This window comes from Crocodylus porosus, unplaced genomic scaffold (assembly GCF_001723895.1).
Source record: "Crocodylus porosus isolate Cpor-Errol unplaced genomic scaffold, CroPor_comp1, whole genome shotgun sequence".
NCBI classification, from domain to species: domain Eukaryota; kingdom Metazoa; phylum Chordata; order Crocodylia; family Crocodylidae; genus Crocodylus; species Crocodylus porosus.
In genome coordinates, this window is record NW_017728909.1 from 40,996,191 (window position 1) to 41,011,961 (window position 15,771).

General features: G+C 37.6%; 1 protein-coding gene across 1 annotated transcript in view; it reads left to right on the forward strand.

Annotated features, from left to right (window-relative positions):
• IPO11 (importin 11) overlaps positions 1-15,771 on the forward strand; it is a 280,310-nt gene that overhangs the window by 225,456 nt on the left and 39,083 nt on the right. The window contains exons 28-29 of the mRNA XM_019532129.1: positions 4,592-4,687; positions 11,087-11,171. Of these exons, the coding sequence (XP_019387674.1) occupies positions 4,592-4,687; positions 11,087-11,171 (181 nt within the window). The remainder of the gene's footprint in view (positions 1-4,591; positions 4,688-11,086; positions 11,172-15,771) is intronic.

The following is a 15,771-nucleotide window of genomic DNA, read 5'->3' on the forward strand; positions in this document are numbered from 1 at the left end:
CCTCATTTGACATCAACTTTGTTTTTATTGTAAAAAAGGATGTGATCATTAAAATAAGAGCTACTGAAATAATCAGTCCCCCAATAGGCAGGCCATATTCTGGTGTCATTTTAGGTGGAGCATGTTTCTCGGACAGACATTATATAAGCCCCTCCACCAGTAATGTCATTTATACTATCAATAGCAGTATTAGGGTTTGGTCCTACTGCTCTTCCTGACAGGAGTTATAAATCTGCAGTGTTTGGACCTGTCTTTTCTCAGTGAAAAACACAAACATTTTTACTGAGACAAATTAGGAAGATGCAAGAGTAATGAGAACATCACCTGATAAGACAAATAATTTGTATTGGCTGAAATAGAAGCAAATGAAACAAAAAATGACTTTTTGTTGTGTAAAATGTATACTCTAAAACAAATAATGGTAATTATTTAATTTTGAAAGAAATGTTTATTTGGACACAGTCTCTGTCTTCCATGTGGCTAACACTTCAATTTACCAGCATCTCTCTTGAAACAAACCCTGGCTAATTCTAGAGATCCTTATATTACCTTGATTTATAAGTTGTTTCCTTATTCAGTCCAGTAAGAATAAAACATAATCCCTTTTATATTATCATTGAATGTTTACCTAGAGTTGTTTGTCAAATCCTGGTGAAACTATATTGATTTAGGATTTTTTAGATGTGTTTTGCATTAAAAGAGTTACCTTGCATAATGATTCCCTAGTTGCTGGCTAAGCCTTTGAAGAAGCAGCTTGTTCCGTTTAATGGACAGATGAAAGATTCACATTGCCTTTCCTGAAGACTACAGTTAATATTTATCCTGTTTTGTTGGAGTCTTTTGCATTCCTTGATTTTTTTTTTTTCAACTTGGCAGTTTCCTACACATTTTTAATCTTTCTGCCAACAAATGTTTATAATTATAAAGCAAAGAAAAACTATTTCTATTTTATATAAAGTGACATAGAAATATCACCTTCAGGAAACAGAAGATTTGTTGTCTGCATGCTTCTTTTAAAGAGTACCGCTGACTAAATAATATTACTACAGATCTATAAAGCACTCCCTCCCACCTTTTAGCTTCCAGAGGATGTCTCAGATTCCCAACAGTCAATGTTCTTTGCTCAGTTCAGAAAATCACAGATATTGTAAAGCTCAGACTGCTAAGGTAGGGTAGGCATGAACTCTTGCTGTTTATCTGTAAATCCTGTAAAAAATGTGAATAAAAGCTCTCTCCAGGACAGTTTGTACTCTAACCCACTTCAGGTAATTAAATGAAGCAGCCCCTGAAGAGGCATATCACTTCTGGTTTTCTGTCCTGCTGAGCTATTCTTTTCTGGAGCCCAGTCCTCTACAGCAGGGGTTGTCAGCTGGGGTTGTGTGTACCCCTGGGGGTACTTGGATTGGTCGTAGGGGACATGCGTGGGTGGGAGGCGACAGAGCAGGGCTAGGGCAGTGGTGCCCCTTTGTGGAGCAGGGAGGCTTGCACGCAGCAGCTGCTGCTGCTATAAACCAGCCCGGTGAGCTTCCCCGCCCTGCAGAGGGGTGCTGCTGTTCTCACCCGAGCCCAGTGAGCTACCCGGCGCTGCTCCTGGGGGGCAGCAGTGCTCCATCCCTGCCCACCCGCATGCCATCCCCACCTCCCCGCTCAGTCTGGCTGTGCGTCACGCCCTTCCCCCGCCCCCGCTCGGCATCCGACCGCACGCCACCCTCCCTCCCTTTGCTCGGTGTCTGGCTGCCGGGGATACTTAGACTAAAAAAGTTTAAGCACCCCTGATCTACAGCATTACAGGCAGTGTCTCTAGTAACTTCTTGCTTATCCCTGACCACTCACTCCCACTCCATGTATATTCCAGTCTGGTGAATATGCTTTGTAGATGACTTAGAGGGGTCCTGAATACACATCCCAACACTACTCTCAGACTCTATCTTAAGAAAACTGAGAGTAGTGCTGGTATGTCCTCAAGACCCCTCCAGATCTCAGGCATGTCGTTCAGGCCATGTTCTGAATACTGCACTCGAGTGTATTCCAAAGTGCAGCAAGTGGGCAGGGCTTGTTTCTTAGGGGTAGTTCTGGGAGGGAGCTAGTATGCATGTGGCCAGAGATGCCAAAATCTCTGCAGTAATCCAGTGCTCATGAAACTTGTGAGCAGGAAAAAATAATTGCCATGTAGGTAACAGAGGCACATGATTTTGCTTGGATGACATGTAGAGAGAGCCTTGTGTTCTAGCGTCTAACAGCTATTCTAGAAGGGAAATCCTCAATGAAACCATCCAGCCTGCTCAGGCTGTAGGAAACATCTCCTTCCAAGAATTACTGGGGAACCTTTCTTTCCCCAAAAACTCCTTTATTTCTCTGACTATAAGCTGCATGATTCCTATGGATCCATATCATCGATTCATCTCATGCAGCCCTAGTTCTGGTCCAGAGTAACTCAGAATAATATATATTTTTTTGTTATTAACTTGACTTTGTATCTATTTGGTATAGATAGCAAAGTATTTGTGCACAAAAAGTGTGATTTAGTATTACTGACCAACTTCCAGATCAGAATTTTTCTACTTGCTCTCCCTAAAGCTTAAGGCCTGATATCTGCAAATGCAGGCCTTAAGCATCTATTTAAGTATTAAGCAAATTTTAAGCATCTATTTAAGCATTCCCACTACCTTCAGCAAGAGTATGTTTGTACATTTAACATTAAGTAGGTATGAAAGTGTGTGTAAGATTGGGACCTGGTTATCTAAAACTTTCATGGTGTGCCTCTGGGATGAAGATTGTAGTTTACAATTTAATTCCCCAAATACAATGAAACTTTGTGCAGGAGACTAAACTAAAATTGTAACTAAGCTTCTCCAAGAAATAAGGGACGCCCCAAACCTCACCACTGTCTGCTTCAAGTGCATGACACATTTTGAAAACCTTGTCATCTTTAACATAAACATGTTGTAGTGTATATATATGCGCAAAACAAACATCACACTTCACACATTTTCTCCCCTGGGAAGAGGCTGAGAGAGAAAATGTAATAAATGTGAGTCATCTTGCTTGCTTCATTGCTATCCAGTGCTTGATTAGAATGACAACTGCGATATAAGTAACAAAACAGAATAAAACACACACATCCTGTGCTGCTGAACCAGCATATGCAGAAGTTGGATGATCCAGGAGAGTCCATAGACTTTTTAGTGCCCTGGTTTAAGGCTAAGCAAACAATATACTACCTGCATCTAAATATCTATCCATAGATAGATAGCTATATAAATCTATATCTATATATAGAGAGAGATATATAGATCTATATCTCTCTCTATGTAGATCTATCTATCTATCTATTGATCTATCTATATCTATACATATTGGTATATCTATATATTGATTATAGATAGATATATCGCTAGCTAGCTAGATATCTATATAGATATGTCATAAAGAATTACTTGCTCCTTTGTCATTCCCTTCACCAGAAAAGTGAAAGGGATGAGATTGAGGGGATACAATAGGTCTTCTAATAAATGGAGTCACAGCCATCACCATTTTACTGTGCACACTGAAAGACAGTTTTCTGTTCCCTCAAAGCTAGATGCTGTGATGTGTTGTTCCCAGTAGTAGCATCTTTACAAGCTCTAAATCAGTTAAAATGATGATAGAGGGCTCTTTCAATCAAACAGACAAAGGCATAAGAAATACAATGGCTGGAAACTGAAACTGGGTATGCTTATTCTAGGTATAAGCCACTTTTTAAATATAATAATTAACCATTGGGATGTTATGAATACTCTGCCACTTACAGATTTTAAATCAGGATTGGTGCCTTTCTAAAGGATCTGATGAATGAAGGATCATACCTCATGTTACAGCAGAGGTCAGATTTGCTCACTGTTGGCCCCTATTAATTTTAAAATAAGCCAACGCTTTACTGGTAAGATATTCCCTAGTAACATAAAGAGATTTGCAGTAATTTTTGCCTAAATGTAATTTCTTCAAATAGTAGGTGCTCAAACATCTGACTTTAAAAATGGTAAATTTAAGTAATACTGGTATTTTTTTAGTAAGAACATTTTAGTGGTAGCTGTAAACTGTTCACAAGTCCTTATTCAGGATTTTAATAAATAAGCATTTTTCAAAAGCCAACAGATGTGCTCAGCGTTGTCCCATATTTAAAGTTTTGACATGATAAAAGAAAACAAGAAATACCAATATCAGGAGTGAGTGACCTAGCATCCTCTCTGAGAAACACTTTGCATATTTTACTTACGGCAGTAACAGATGCATCGTGTTAATTTAGCAATTTTCATTAAGTTTTGCTGGTGTCTAATAAGTTGTATGTATATTTGTAGATGGCATAGCATTGTTTCATTTTTTTTTAATTGTAAACTGTACATTTCCAATTAATTTGCCTCTAGAATATATTTAGTCATTTGTTTTTAACTGTTGCCTCTTGGCTATTTGTGAATTTTTTATATAAGCGTTTTGAAAAAGTACTTAGCAATGTGTTCAACTAAACATTTAATAATGAAAACATTATAGATATGCCCTATAGCTATCAAGCAGATTTCCTGGTTAGCTAAGTCATTTTCCTGTTCTTTTCCAGTGTTGTTCAAGATAAATTTTGTGGTATCATTAACGTCTCAGTGGAAGGGCTGCATGATGTTATGACTGAAGATCCTGAAACAGGAACTTACAAAGAGTAAGTGGAATATCTAATTAACTTGTGTATGTTGAACAGTAGTAGCAGTTTAACATATGTAGTTTCTCTCTCTCTTTCTCTTCCTTTCTCTCTAAAAAACAAACAAACCTGCTTGTAGAAATTGAGACATATGTTCTTAAGAATTTTGTTTTTGTAAGAGATTGTATTAGAATATGAAAAAAAAGTTTTTTTTGCTGAACAGCCTTACAGTAAGATTAAATTTAATTAGCTATTAGTTAATACATTTACCTACCAAACGGTCTTATATAAGTATCCATAAACAATTTGTATCTGATGAATTTGCCAGAAAACTTTAAGTAAATTTATGATGCAGTCTCTAATTTTAGGCATGTGTATATCTGAAATTAATAGGTATGAGGGTTTTTTTGTGGAGGAAAGTTATATTGACTGTCAATTTTATCAGTAATTAATTATCCCTTTATCAGCAACAAAAATGGTTTCTTGATCTTTATGCTGTGCTTTTCAGCATTTTATTGTAATATATAATTTAGTATGTTCAAAATTCATCAAGATGTAGATATATAAAAAAAAATTCTAAATCATAGTTAAACATTTTGACCTAAAACCATGCTGCATTTCAATAGCAGTTTTTTGCAAAGCACTTTACTAAAATGAATCCTCACAAACCCCCTGTTTGAGAGGTTAGAAAATTATGTGTATAACCTTATCTGCTACTGAAATACAGCAGTTAACACTGCTAAACAATGCAGTGTAGGAAATGAAGAATAGTGGATATACTCCATATTTCAAGAGATTTCTGGGCAATGGGGAGTTGCATCCTTAAAGCTGTAAAAATGTACATCAAACAAAACCCCACTCACTATATATATATATTGTATTTGTGTGTGAGGGGGAAAAGTGATGCTTAGAAAGGAAAAAGGCTGATTTGTATTTAAGTGAGTAGCTACTATTTATCTGAAATCTAACCTTTACAAAAACTTCAATACTTATTTTTCAAAGCTTTTATAACTAGATGGCACAGGTTTTCAGTGTTTCTCCAGTGGTGGGGGAAGAATTATGAAGCATCTCTTTTTCCCTTCTTCCTTCTCCCCTTCTCTTTTCTTCGTCTGCCTAACATTCTTTAGGATGTTGTTCTTTGAAGCAGAAGTTTCTTCTGTTCAGTTACTATTGATTATATGATCTTACTCTACTGAGCTTCCTCCTTTGCTTAACATGCTTGAACGAGGAGGCAGCGTTTCTACCTGGAAAAGGGATGCATGAGCAGTCCTCTTTTTTTTTTTTCTTTTTTTTTAAGACAAGCTAATACTAGTATTCCTTCAGACTTAATTTCATTGTTTTCACCAAATTACATCAGTGAATGGTTGCAGTTTTCAAATGCTTAAATGAAACGTCATCTTTTTCAGAAGTCCATTTCAATGTGACAGTTATAGTCACTAATAGGCACATATTTATTATAATTTAAACTGTTACAGCTCTTGATTTTTTTCTGTCCAAGTTTTTTGTCCCTTTTTTAACACTTTATCATTTAGAAAATATTTTGGGCTTGTTTTGATTTGTTGTAGAATGGCCTGAGAGCTTCATTTGAGGTATTCTTATAATTAGTTCCAATAGTTTTGGTTCATCGCAAAGCTGCACATCACAAAGACATAATATCTGAAATGCTTCGAAGTTGCAGGCGCATGCCACGCACGCACGTGCGCGCTCGCACACGCACAGTTGTATGGGGAATGGAGCAGACTGTCAGTTTGGCTCTATTGACCCATTACCAGGAAATCTGCCCCATCATTTCCCCTGCCCTCGCTCAAAGCTGGGTTTTCTACTTTCCATCCCTTATTCTGTATATACCTCTCTGCATCTGTTTTCATCCCATCTGGGAGAGATGTGGGGTCCCTTCTCTGCAGGTTCAGGATGGGGTACAAGGCTCCCCTGTTGCACTACATCGAGCGGCCATATGTAACAAAAAGCAATGCATTACTAAATGCCACCTCATTCCATCAGTTTTACTTTTACAGAGGATCAGCTGTTTGGAGCATTTTGGAGGGCATGTATGTCTGTCCGATTCACCCTTTGAAGTGCTTAAAACTTTTTAAATGTGACATCTATTCACACCCTGGATGAACCTGTTTGACACTTAAGTGGTGGTTGTTTTTTTACTTAAACAACAAATTAAGTCTTGCAAAATTCAACTTTTCAGCACCACTAGCAGCTAGCTTAAATACAGTACCTTTCAAAACTACTGTAAAATAACTAATACCTTTTTTTAAAAGAAAGCAGAAATTAATTAGAAATCCTAGAAAACAAAGATACAGTCTTTGACATTTCCAGATGTATTTGTATGACTGTGGGACTGATAATGCTTGCTTTACATTTCCTTGAAAAGACTGAAAAGATTTTTGCGAAGGATCTTTTTAAATCTACTAGTAGGTATTTGAAATGCAGAAATGTGTTCTTAAAATCTTGTACTTGAATAAATAGCATCTGGCTAGAGAATATGTTTTTTGTTGAAAACTGTAGATACAAACCTGGGAGTCTCTCCGACTTGTTGTAACTAAGCACAAAATTATGTCTAAACATATCCAACTTCTTGCTTTTGAATTGCAAAATAAGCTGTAAAGATGGATAGGAAATACTTCAAAAAATTGATGTCAATTTCTTGTGTGCGCTAGATGGCAGAATACCAAATAAATAGAAGAAACCCATACAGTTTGGATTAAGAATGATTATCTTCAATTGGAAAATACTTTTATAATACACATAAAATAGTTTTTGTACTAAATTGTAGACAGCTTTCTCACCCATCTGCATTTTATTTGAGTGTATAAAGCAATATAAATTATAGTTCCATTTCTGAGTATAAAAACAAAGGTGCCATTTGTCCCATTGTATGTAAATATAAATTTACAGTGAATTATAAGAATATTAAAAAAAAAAGATTTTTTTTTTTGTGGAAAAAAGGAAAATAATGGTAACACATGAATACAAGCCGGCATCATATTTTGTGTCTCCATTTGAAGCCATGATAAGCTACATGAGAGAGAAAGCAAGATTTACATAATAACATTTTCCTAGTGACATTACTCATAAATATACATGAGGAAAAAAAATCTTTGTCAATAATATAGTATAACAGATATCAAAATACAATTTGTTCTAGAAAGCAGGAGTGTCATTATTCAAACATATTCCAGAGTGTCTCGTATTTTGTCAAATCAAAGAGTATCTTTGTTATAAACTAATTCAGTTTTTTTTCAACTTTATCTTATACCAAAGGAGAAAGCACTGATTTTTTTTTTTTAATTTTTTTTTTTTCCCCGATCAGGCTCATTAAGCATGTGCATCCTGATCCTCTGATTAATTTGGCAGTAGTAGTAGGAATATATGGGCGGGTGGATTCTGCTGTATATTTTTAACCTCTTCCTGAACAATTTAAAAGCAGTTTCCTTTCAACTTCACCCAGATATATTCACAAGAAAAAAGGAAATATTTAACATCCCAAGATAACATAATTATCCTGTCCTGTCATATGGAAATTTTTTTTCAGTTGGATGAAAAAATAAATACCATGAATAAAACAGTTTGATAACGCAGCTCAGTGATTTTCGGTGGGACATATGAGCAGTACCTAGTCCATCCATGGCAGATTCTGGATGGTGGGCCTGTGAATAGTACAGCCTGTTTCAGAGGATGAAGCAAAAAACTTACATTAATGGATACATTTGAAATAAACTTCCTATTAATGGAAGGAGCTTCTGAACTCCTTAACCCTTGTCTTAGTAATCAATTTATACCCTGAAGGAAGAGGGCTTATATCCATTGTATATTAGAGATATTTTTATGCTACACAGTATAAGTGTGAATGTTTCTATTTTATGTATAAATATTGAATCGCTTTTGAATCCACTGATCCTTGTATATAACTCATTGTCATAAGATGTAATTGAGAACAAACTAGTTATTAGTGGTATAAAAGGAATATTTTCTTTTTATCAGATTTAAGTATATTGCTTTTCAGTTTCATTGACTGTTGTGTGTTCTGTTTCTGGAGATGTATTGTCCTGAATTAAAGACAGTTTGTTTATGTAGAGAGGCAGGTTTATTTGTTGTTCTTTTTCCTTTCCAAGCGAGTATTGAATTTTTTTGTAAGTTGTACAAACCATTGTGTAAGTATGGATTAAATATGATTCTGTTCCACTGATTCAAGTGAGGAGTTGTGCAGTTAAAACTTATGAAGATCTCTGCCCTTTCATTTTGTGTAATTTCAAAAGTGATTTTGACTGCAAACTACAGAATTTCTAAATTGTTAAAGCTACTTCATCATGCTGCTACCTAGTTCTTTATGTAGTGTATTACAGATTTTGTGTATTTTCCTATTGGCATGTTTATTACTGTTTAGGAGTCCATAATTGCCTTTCTCAGGTGCTTTAATCATTACAAAAACATCTGGGAAAAGAATAACCTGTTTTGACTCTCAAGAACAGGAGTTTTTTTCCCCTCCAGCAACTCGTTTTTTATCCTCAATTAAGCAACTTGGAGATCTAAAGCTATACTTTTGCAACTTGTGTTTACAAAGCTAAGGTACAAAGATTCCCTGGTTGCTTATAAATTTAAAATAAGGAGAGCCCTTGGGTTCTATAACATTTTTTTGACACTGCTTTTTAACATGGCTTAGAAGCATGGTTTTGAAGCAGGCTAGTGAAATGTGACCTACAAAAGGGGGAGAAATTGCTTGGGCCCTAACTTTTTTTTAATGAAATTTAATTGTTAATGATGTGTATAGATGGTGTAAGGCAGGGGTTGTCAGCTGGGGGTACTTGGGAAGGCCCCAGGGGATATGTGATGGAAAGCAGGCGGAGGGGCTGCCAATACTTTGTGTTGCCATGTGCCACTGGCGCTTTTGTTTTCGCCAGCACCACCGTGCACCGCTGGCACTTACCGTTTCACTTCTGGGGGACGGCTGCCGGGGGATCTCCCTTCCCTCGCTCGATGATCGGCTGCCGGGGGACTCCCTGCTCCTCCACTGGCCACTGGGGCTACACCAACCATAAAAGGTTGAAAATCCCTGGTGTAAGGCTTTCTTTCTGTTTTTAATCCTTTTTGCCAGTTCCGATATGTAGGTAAACATATGGAGTGGATAAATAGAGAGACAATGCAGAACTTTTTATGGTAATCTTAGGTTATTGGCTGTACTGCCTCCAGTAGATAGAAAAATCAATACCCTCACTGATTTGCTAAACAGAATTGAAGGGGAAAAGGGGCAACGTTTTAGAGAAACTGAGCCACTCAGATTGTGTTGCTGTTCTGGAAGGAACTATAAACAACCTGCCTGTCTCCCCATCAGGTGGACTTCCAGATGGATAGGTTTCCAGATGGCAACACGTAGGATAGTTGTTGACATTTGCCCAAGTCCTGTGGGATCTCTCTTCTCACTGAAGTATTGTATATATCACTCCAGTGAAGAATAAACTCCATCAGATTACCTCAAAGCACAATGGAGCATGAAGGTGGAGACACCTCTGCTCATAAGCATCATTTAGTCATAGACTTATTCTGCAGCCTTATAAATAGTGCTGTTCTTGTTGATCAGAACCAAGCACTAAGCATCTGAACATTTTACTTCTAAAGCTCTAATGTATTAGGACAATGGTGCCTAACTTTTTTGCCTAGTGAGCAAGCTGGGCAGTGCCCAGTCTGACAGCGGGCCAGATGGTGCTTTCAATACAAAGCCAGGGACTAGCACTCAGCCACCATGCAACCACATGGAGAGGGGCAGGAAGATAGGTGGATTCACCTGGCCCTGCATGGGGAAGGGGGCGTGATCTGGTCCCAGCCTGGCTCCATGGGGAAAGGGGACACGACCTGGCTCTGATCAGGCTTGTGGTGCTTAGACTTTGGAAATTTGGAAGATGCAATGGCTCCATAGGTCTCATTTCGTTGCGTACCCCTGTGTTAGGGGAATTAGATATATGAACGTTTGTCAGTTTCTTTTTATAACCATAGTGAACTCTGAATTTGGCTGTTTAGTGTAACAAAGATACAAACCAAAAAGGGGCCTCACTCTGTACATGATTTGGGAATAAATCTTAATATAGTTTATCTGGATCAACCCATTTCAGCTGGGAACTAGTTATCTAGAGTGGCTGGCAATTTCAGACACTTCTCTAACAGGAGAATGGGTTTGCAATAAAGTATCAAATATTATAAGTAATAAAGACTCTTCTATTTTCTCTGTTATTACCCTTTTGATAAGGCCTGATGTTCAGAAGCAATGCTCATTTGTAAATAGTCTAATCATATTTTTTCCCATAACCTTGAATACCTAGTGAGGTTCCACCCCCTCCCCACCCCACCCCCCGGTATTAATGTAAAGCCTTTTAATTGGTAGAGTGTATTTAAGTCATCTCTTGTTCTTGCTCTTAGCTGTATGTTGATGTCTCATTTTGAAGAACCCAAAGTAACAGAAGATGAGGAACCGCCTACAGAACAGGACAAAAGGAAGAAGACAGTAAGTTTTGAACATCTGTTGTTAATGTTGGAACTAATCTTTTACTACAGTAAAGTAGTTAACTTCAATTTTTGGCATTACTTTTGGTTCATCCATTGTTTTTGGTTAAACTGTGCTTGGAAATTGCAAATTCCAAACTGAAACAGAGTAGGCCCTTAGGACAAGCCATATATATATTAACAAGTAAACTTTTGCATTTCTTCAGAATATTGGGAAATGCTGCCAAGAGAAGCAATATCTCACCAACACACCTGGAACCTATAATTCTAAAACTTTTATAACAAGGGTAACTCAGAATATTTAAGGAGATAGAGTAAAATATGTGGCATTCCAAATATTCAGTTTTTTCTTATTTCTTTTGAAAACAGTATGTTTCATTATATTACATAAAGTATGCTACTGTAATATCTGATGATTTATTGGTTTGTGCAGAACATTTTTCAAAAATAGGTAACTGACTTCTGAGCACTGAGGTAATAGTGGAGGAAGAGAGGAGGAAAATCCCCTGAAATATCTTATGTTTTTGTTTTTATCTCAAAGAAAGAAATTGCTAAGATTTTTCCACTCAATCTTTCTTGCAGAAAGAGAATAGTATTAATATAAAATACTTGCAGGAAAAATTCAAATGTTCTCAATGTTGCAAAGCAAAAGTATCAATGTATACCTTCAAGAATTTGTTTAATTCATACTTCCTTCTTCCATTGACTGAAACTTTACATCTTAACTAGGGTTTGCTATTTTCCTTATACCATTATAGTTTTCTTAATTTTCTTAACGTATATGCAGCTACTCAGTGGAGTCAGTTTGTGTTTTAGGTCAGTTCATGCTGTATTAATCATCTAAATCCACTTTTCATTAAACCTGAAGTATTCCTAATTAAAGTTAATCCCATTCATTTGTTTTAGTTTAGTAATTTTAATTCAAAATGTTGATATTTTTTTCAAGTTCATTAAAATATTTTAAATGATCTGATTTATCACAAGCCCTGCTGGCACATACATTTATAAATAGTCATTTTTTTGTTTGTTTTGTGATAAAAGAAATAAACAGTTCAGTAAACATGAAGGGTTTAAAACAGTTTTGGAGACTTGTTCTCAATGAAGTTCAATGTCAAATAATTTCTTTTTTTGGCAGCTGGTACTCAGCCCTACAGTGGTATCTCAGGCCACATTTCGACAATGCAGAGAGAATTTCTCTGGTTTACATATTTCCTCCCTTTTTGTTCAAATTGAAGGTCTTAAAAGAGGCTGCCTATCAGATTTAATTCTCTTTGCCCTGATAAGCTCAGATAAACTTGATATGTAGACCTGCTAATGTACGCTTAGGCTAGGAACAGACATTCAGAAAGCTGGAGCCTGGATTGATTCAGTCTTTGCAGGTTAGTCTAAGTTTCTACATTCATCCTCCAACCCCCCTGAGCGCCTCCTGACCCCCGCCCGCTCTCCCAGTCCCACCCCATGCCTTCCCCACCTGGCCCCAGCTCCCAGTTCTTTAAAAAGAAAAAAGAAAAGCCCCAACTCACCAACTACTGTCAGGCGGGGGTGCGATCCCCACTGCCACCCCCCACTGCCTCACACTGCATGGGGGGCTCTGCCATGAGCCCCCAGAGGCCTTGGCAGCCACTGCAGCAGCCGGTGAGTGTGGGGCTTTGTTCTTTAAAAAAAAGGGAGGGAAGCCCCCCATACAGCGGGGGGCAGCAGGGATCACCCACACACCTGGCAGCAGTCAGTTAATATGGGGCTTTTTTTAAAGCTGGGAGACTGGGGCTGGGTGGGTAGCCATTGACGGGGCTGGGAGAGCAGGCAAGTGATAGGGCCTGTTTGATTCAGAGATTTGGCTGATTTGGCAGTGGCCAAATCCCCAAATCAGAATTGGCCAAATTGATTTGGGACAATGATTCGAGTCACCAAATCGAATCACTGTCCCCCAAATCGTCTGAATCCGAATCTGAAGCGAATACTAGCCACTTTGCACAGGCTTATCACAAAGCACATTGTTGTACAGAAACAGCACTCTTCAGCCATCATTTCTTCATTTCATTGATGTTAGTAGTCTATTACATTTACTTTTATTCTTTACAGGAATGCATTTTGATATCACACATAATGATTTTAGTTACTCTTCAGTATATTTTTGGCACAGCTGATCAAATTGTAAGGAGGAAAGATAAGTGATAAAATGATTGCAGCTTTTGACATCGTGTAGTCAGTTCTTTTAAAGAACCTGTGAAGGTTCAATGATCAATATGCGTTTTCAGTTTGACAGTTAATAAAATTATATAGACAAGCTGTCCAAGCAAATAATGTTTCTGTGTCTATCCATTTATTTGTATTTTACTCAAATATAATCCATGCTTTCCAAAACTAATACTTCCTTTAGGTAATGGAGTTATTCCTATTGATCCCTAGACCATATAAATTAAAGTTAATATTATCCTTTTTGGTATTTTGAATTTATTATTGTAAAGTAGTTATAAATTGAGAACCGTCTGTGCAGTTGCAGTACATACTGTTTTGTTCTTCTTTCTTTTTGCTAAAAGAGGCATTCGTGTTTGTTATTTAACTTGAGACATGCCTGATGCATATTTTAGGGGTTTGGGAAGGTGTCAAATTTACATTAGTGCTTTTCATGCATAGTAATAGAATAGGACTTCAGAACACCAAATTAAAATGTAAAGTTTCATTATGACTCAAAGTAGTGGTGTCTGAAAACAGGTTTTAATCAATGATTTTTTTAAGTCTGTCCTGTATAATAATTGAGAATAAGAGCTGCAAGGATGCTTAATTGGTAGTGTGGAAGAAATCAAACTGTGTTGTGGTTGAATCAGAACTGACAGAGCCAGCCGTTCTTTATTTAGGGCTGTACTGTGATCACAGGGAGAATTCCATATAGCAAGGGGAATCACCCACTTGTCTGTTTCAAAGGATTTCTCAAACTCTATAACTTTACAGGCATACTTTTATACTCAGGACAAAAAGAGGAAAAAAAACGACCTTGGAAAATAAATCACTGATCTGACACACACACAGACATACAGGCAGTTTACTTAAAGAAAAGGGAAATATTCTGCTTATAGGAACGGTTATCAGTTTCTGGTTTCTCAGAGAGAAAAATAAACTAACATCCATACACAGGGTAATATATCAAGACAAAACAAAGCATGTAGGATTCCTTATCTCAGAACATTTAACTGAAATAAGCAGTATTAGCACCTCTGGTCTCTGTCTGTTTTCTTAGTCAAGTTAGGAGCCTGGTTAAATTTATTGCCACAGTAGCAAACACATAAATAAGTGATATTGTCAAATATTGGAAACATTAATTTGAAATTACCGTCTTAAATGTTCTCACATTATTCTGCTCCTCTTCTAGTGAATTTATCGATTTTTACATTTTGCTCTTTTACCCTATACGTCTCATCTTTTGATGGGAAGCCAACACACATAAGGTCGCTGCTTTCTTCCTGTACCTAGTATGTTTTATCTACTAAAAAGATTTTTTTATTGTAGCTTTAAAAAATGCCATCATGTATAAGTCCTCAAGCGGCATTGCCACTGTGTCCTGAACTGCCTCTGAACCCAGATGACTCCACTGGTAGGGAGCTCATCCACATACAGGAAATTGCTCATCTCTAAGTTTTTTTCATTCTTGTTATTACTTCTAATGTTTTCAGGTGCTAACAATGAGAGCATAATAGGAACTGTTAAACTTTAACAGTTCAGATAATATCAAGGAAAAAATACGTATACATTATCAGAACAAAATTAAAGTAATTTATAAAATAAAGGACATAAAGGACCCTATTTAATATTTAAAGAACAGTTAGATTGTAAGAACCGTCAATTGTAACCTATTTTGCAGTGTCTTAAAATGAGAATGGTAGTGTATACATTAGTTTAATGCATAAATTATAGCTACAGTTTTTAAAACAGGTGTGGAATTTTCAGCACAATCTGCGTATTACATTTTTGGCAAGGGATGGACTTATTTTTAAAAGACATGTCAGTAAGTCCTGAAATCTTCTACACCAGAGGTGGGCAAAATATGTCCCGCAGGCTGCATCTGTCCTGCGAGGCCATTCTGTCTGGCCTGCAGAGCCCCTAAAAAATTTAGTAAATTAATATTTATTTGCCCCTGCTCCCTGTCAAAGCTGGCTGGAGCCAGGGGCAGTAGGACCCAGAGGGAGCCCTATGCAGGCTTGAGCAGCGCAGCGCTGCCCACCCCCAGCCTGCTTTCCTGCTTCGGCCCTGCTCCAGCCCAAGTGGCTGTGGCTCCTGGCCGCATTCCTGGACTGTGGAGCATGGGACTGAGTTGGTAGGGGTGCGTATGTGTGTGTACACGCGTGCATCAGGAGGCACAGGGACAGAGTATGTGTGTTGTCTGCAGGCATAGGGCAGAGAGAGAGAGTGTGTGTGTGTGCGCACGTGCAGGCACAGGGCAGTGTATGTGTGTGTTCATAGAGTGAGTCCCACACACCACCCCCTCCATCCACATGCACCTACACCTCCCCTCGCAGTGCCATACTACAAACCCTAGCCACCCTCCTTCCAAACCTACCCACATACCCACAGGCCCCACAAACCTATAACCACCCCCACAATAT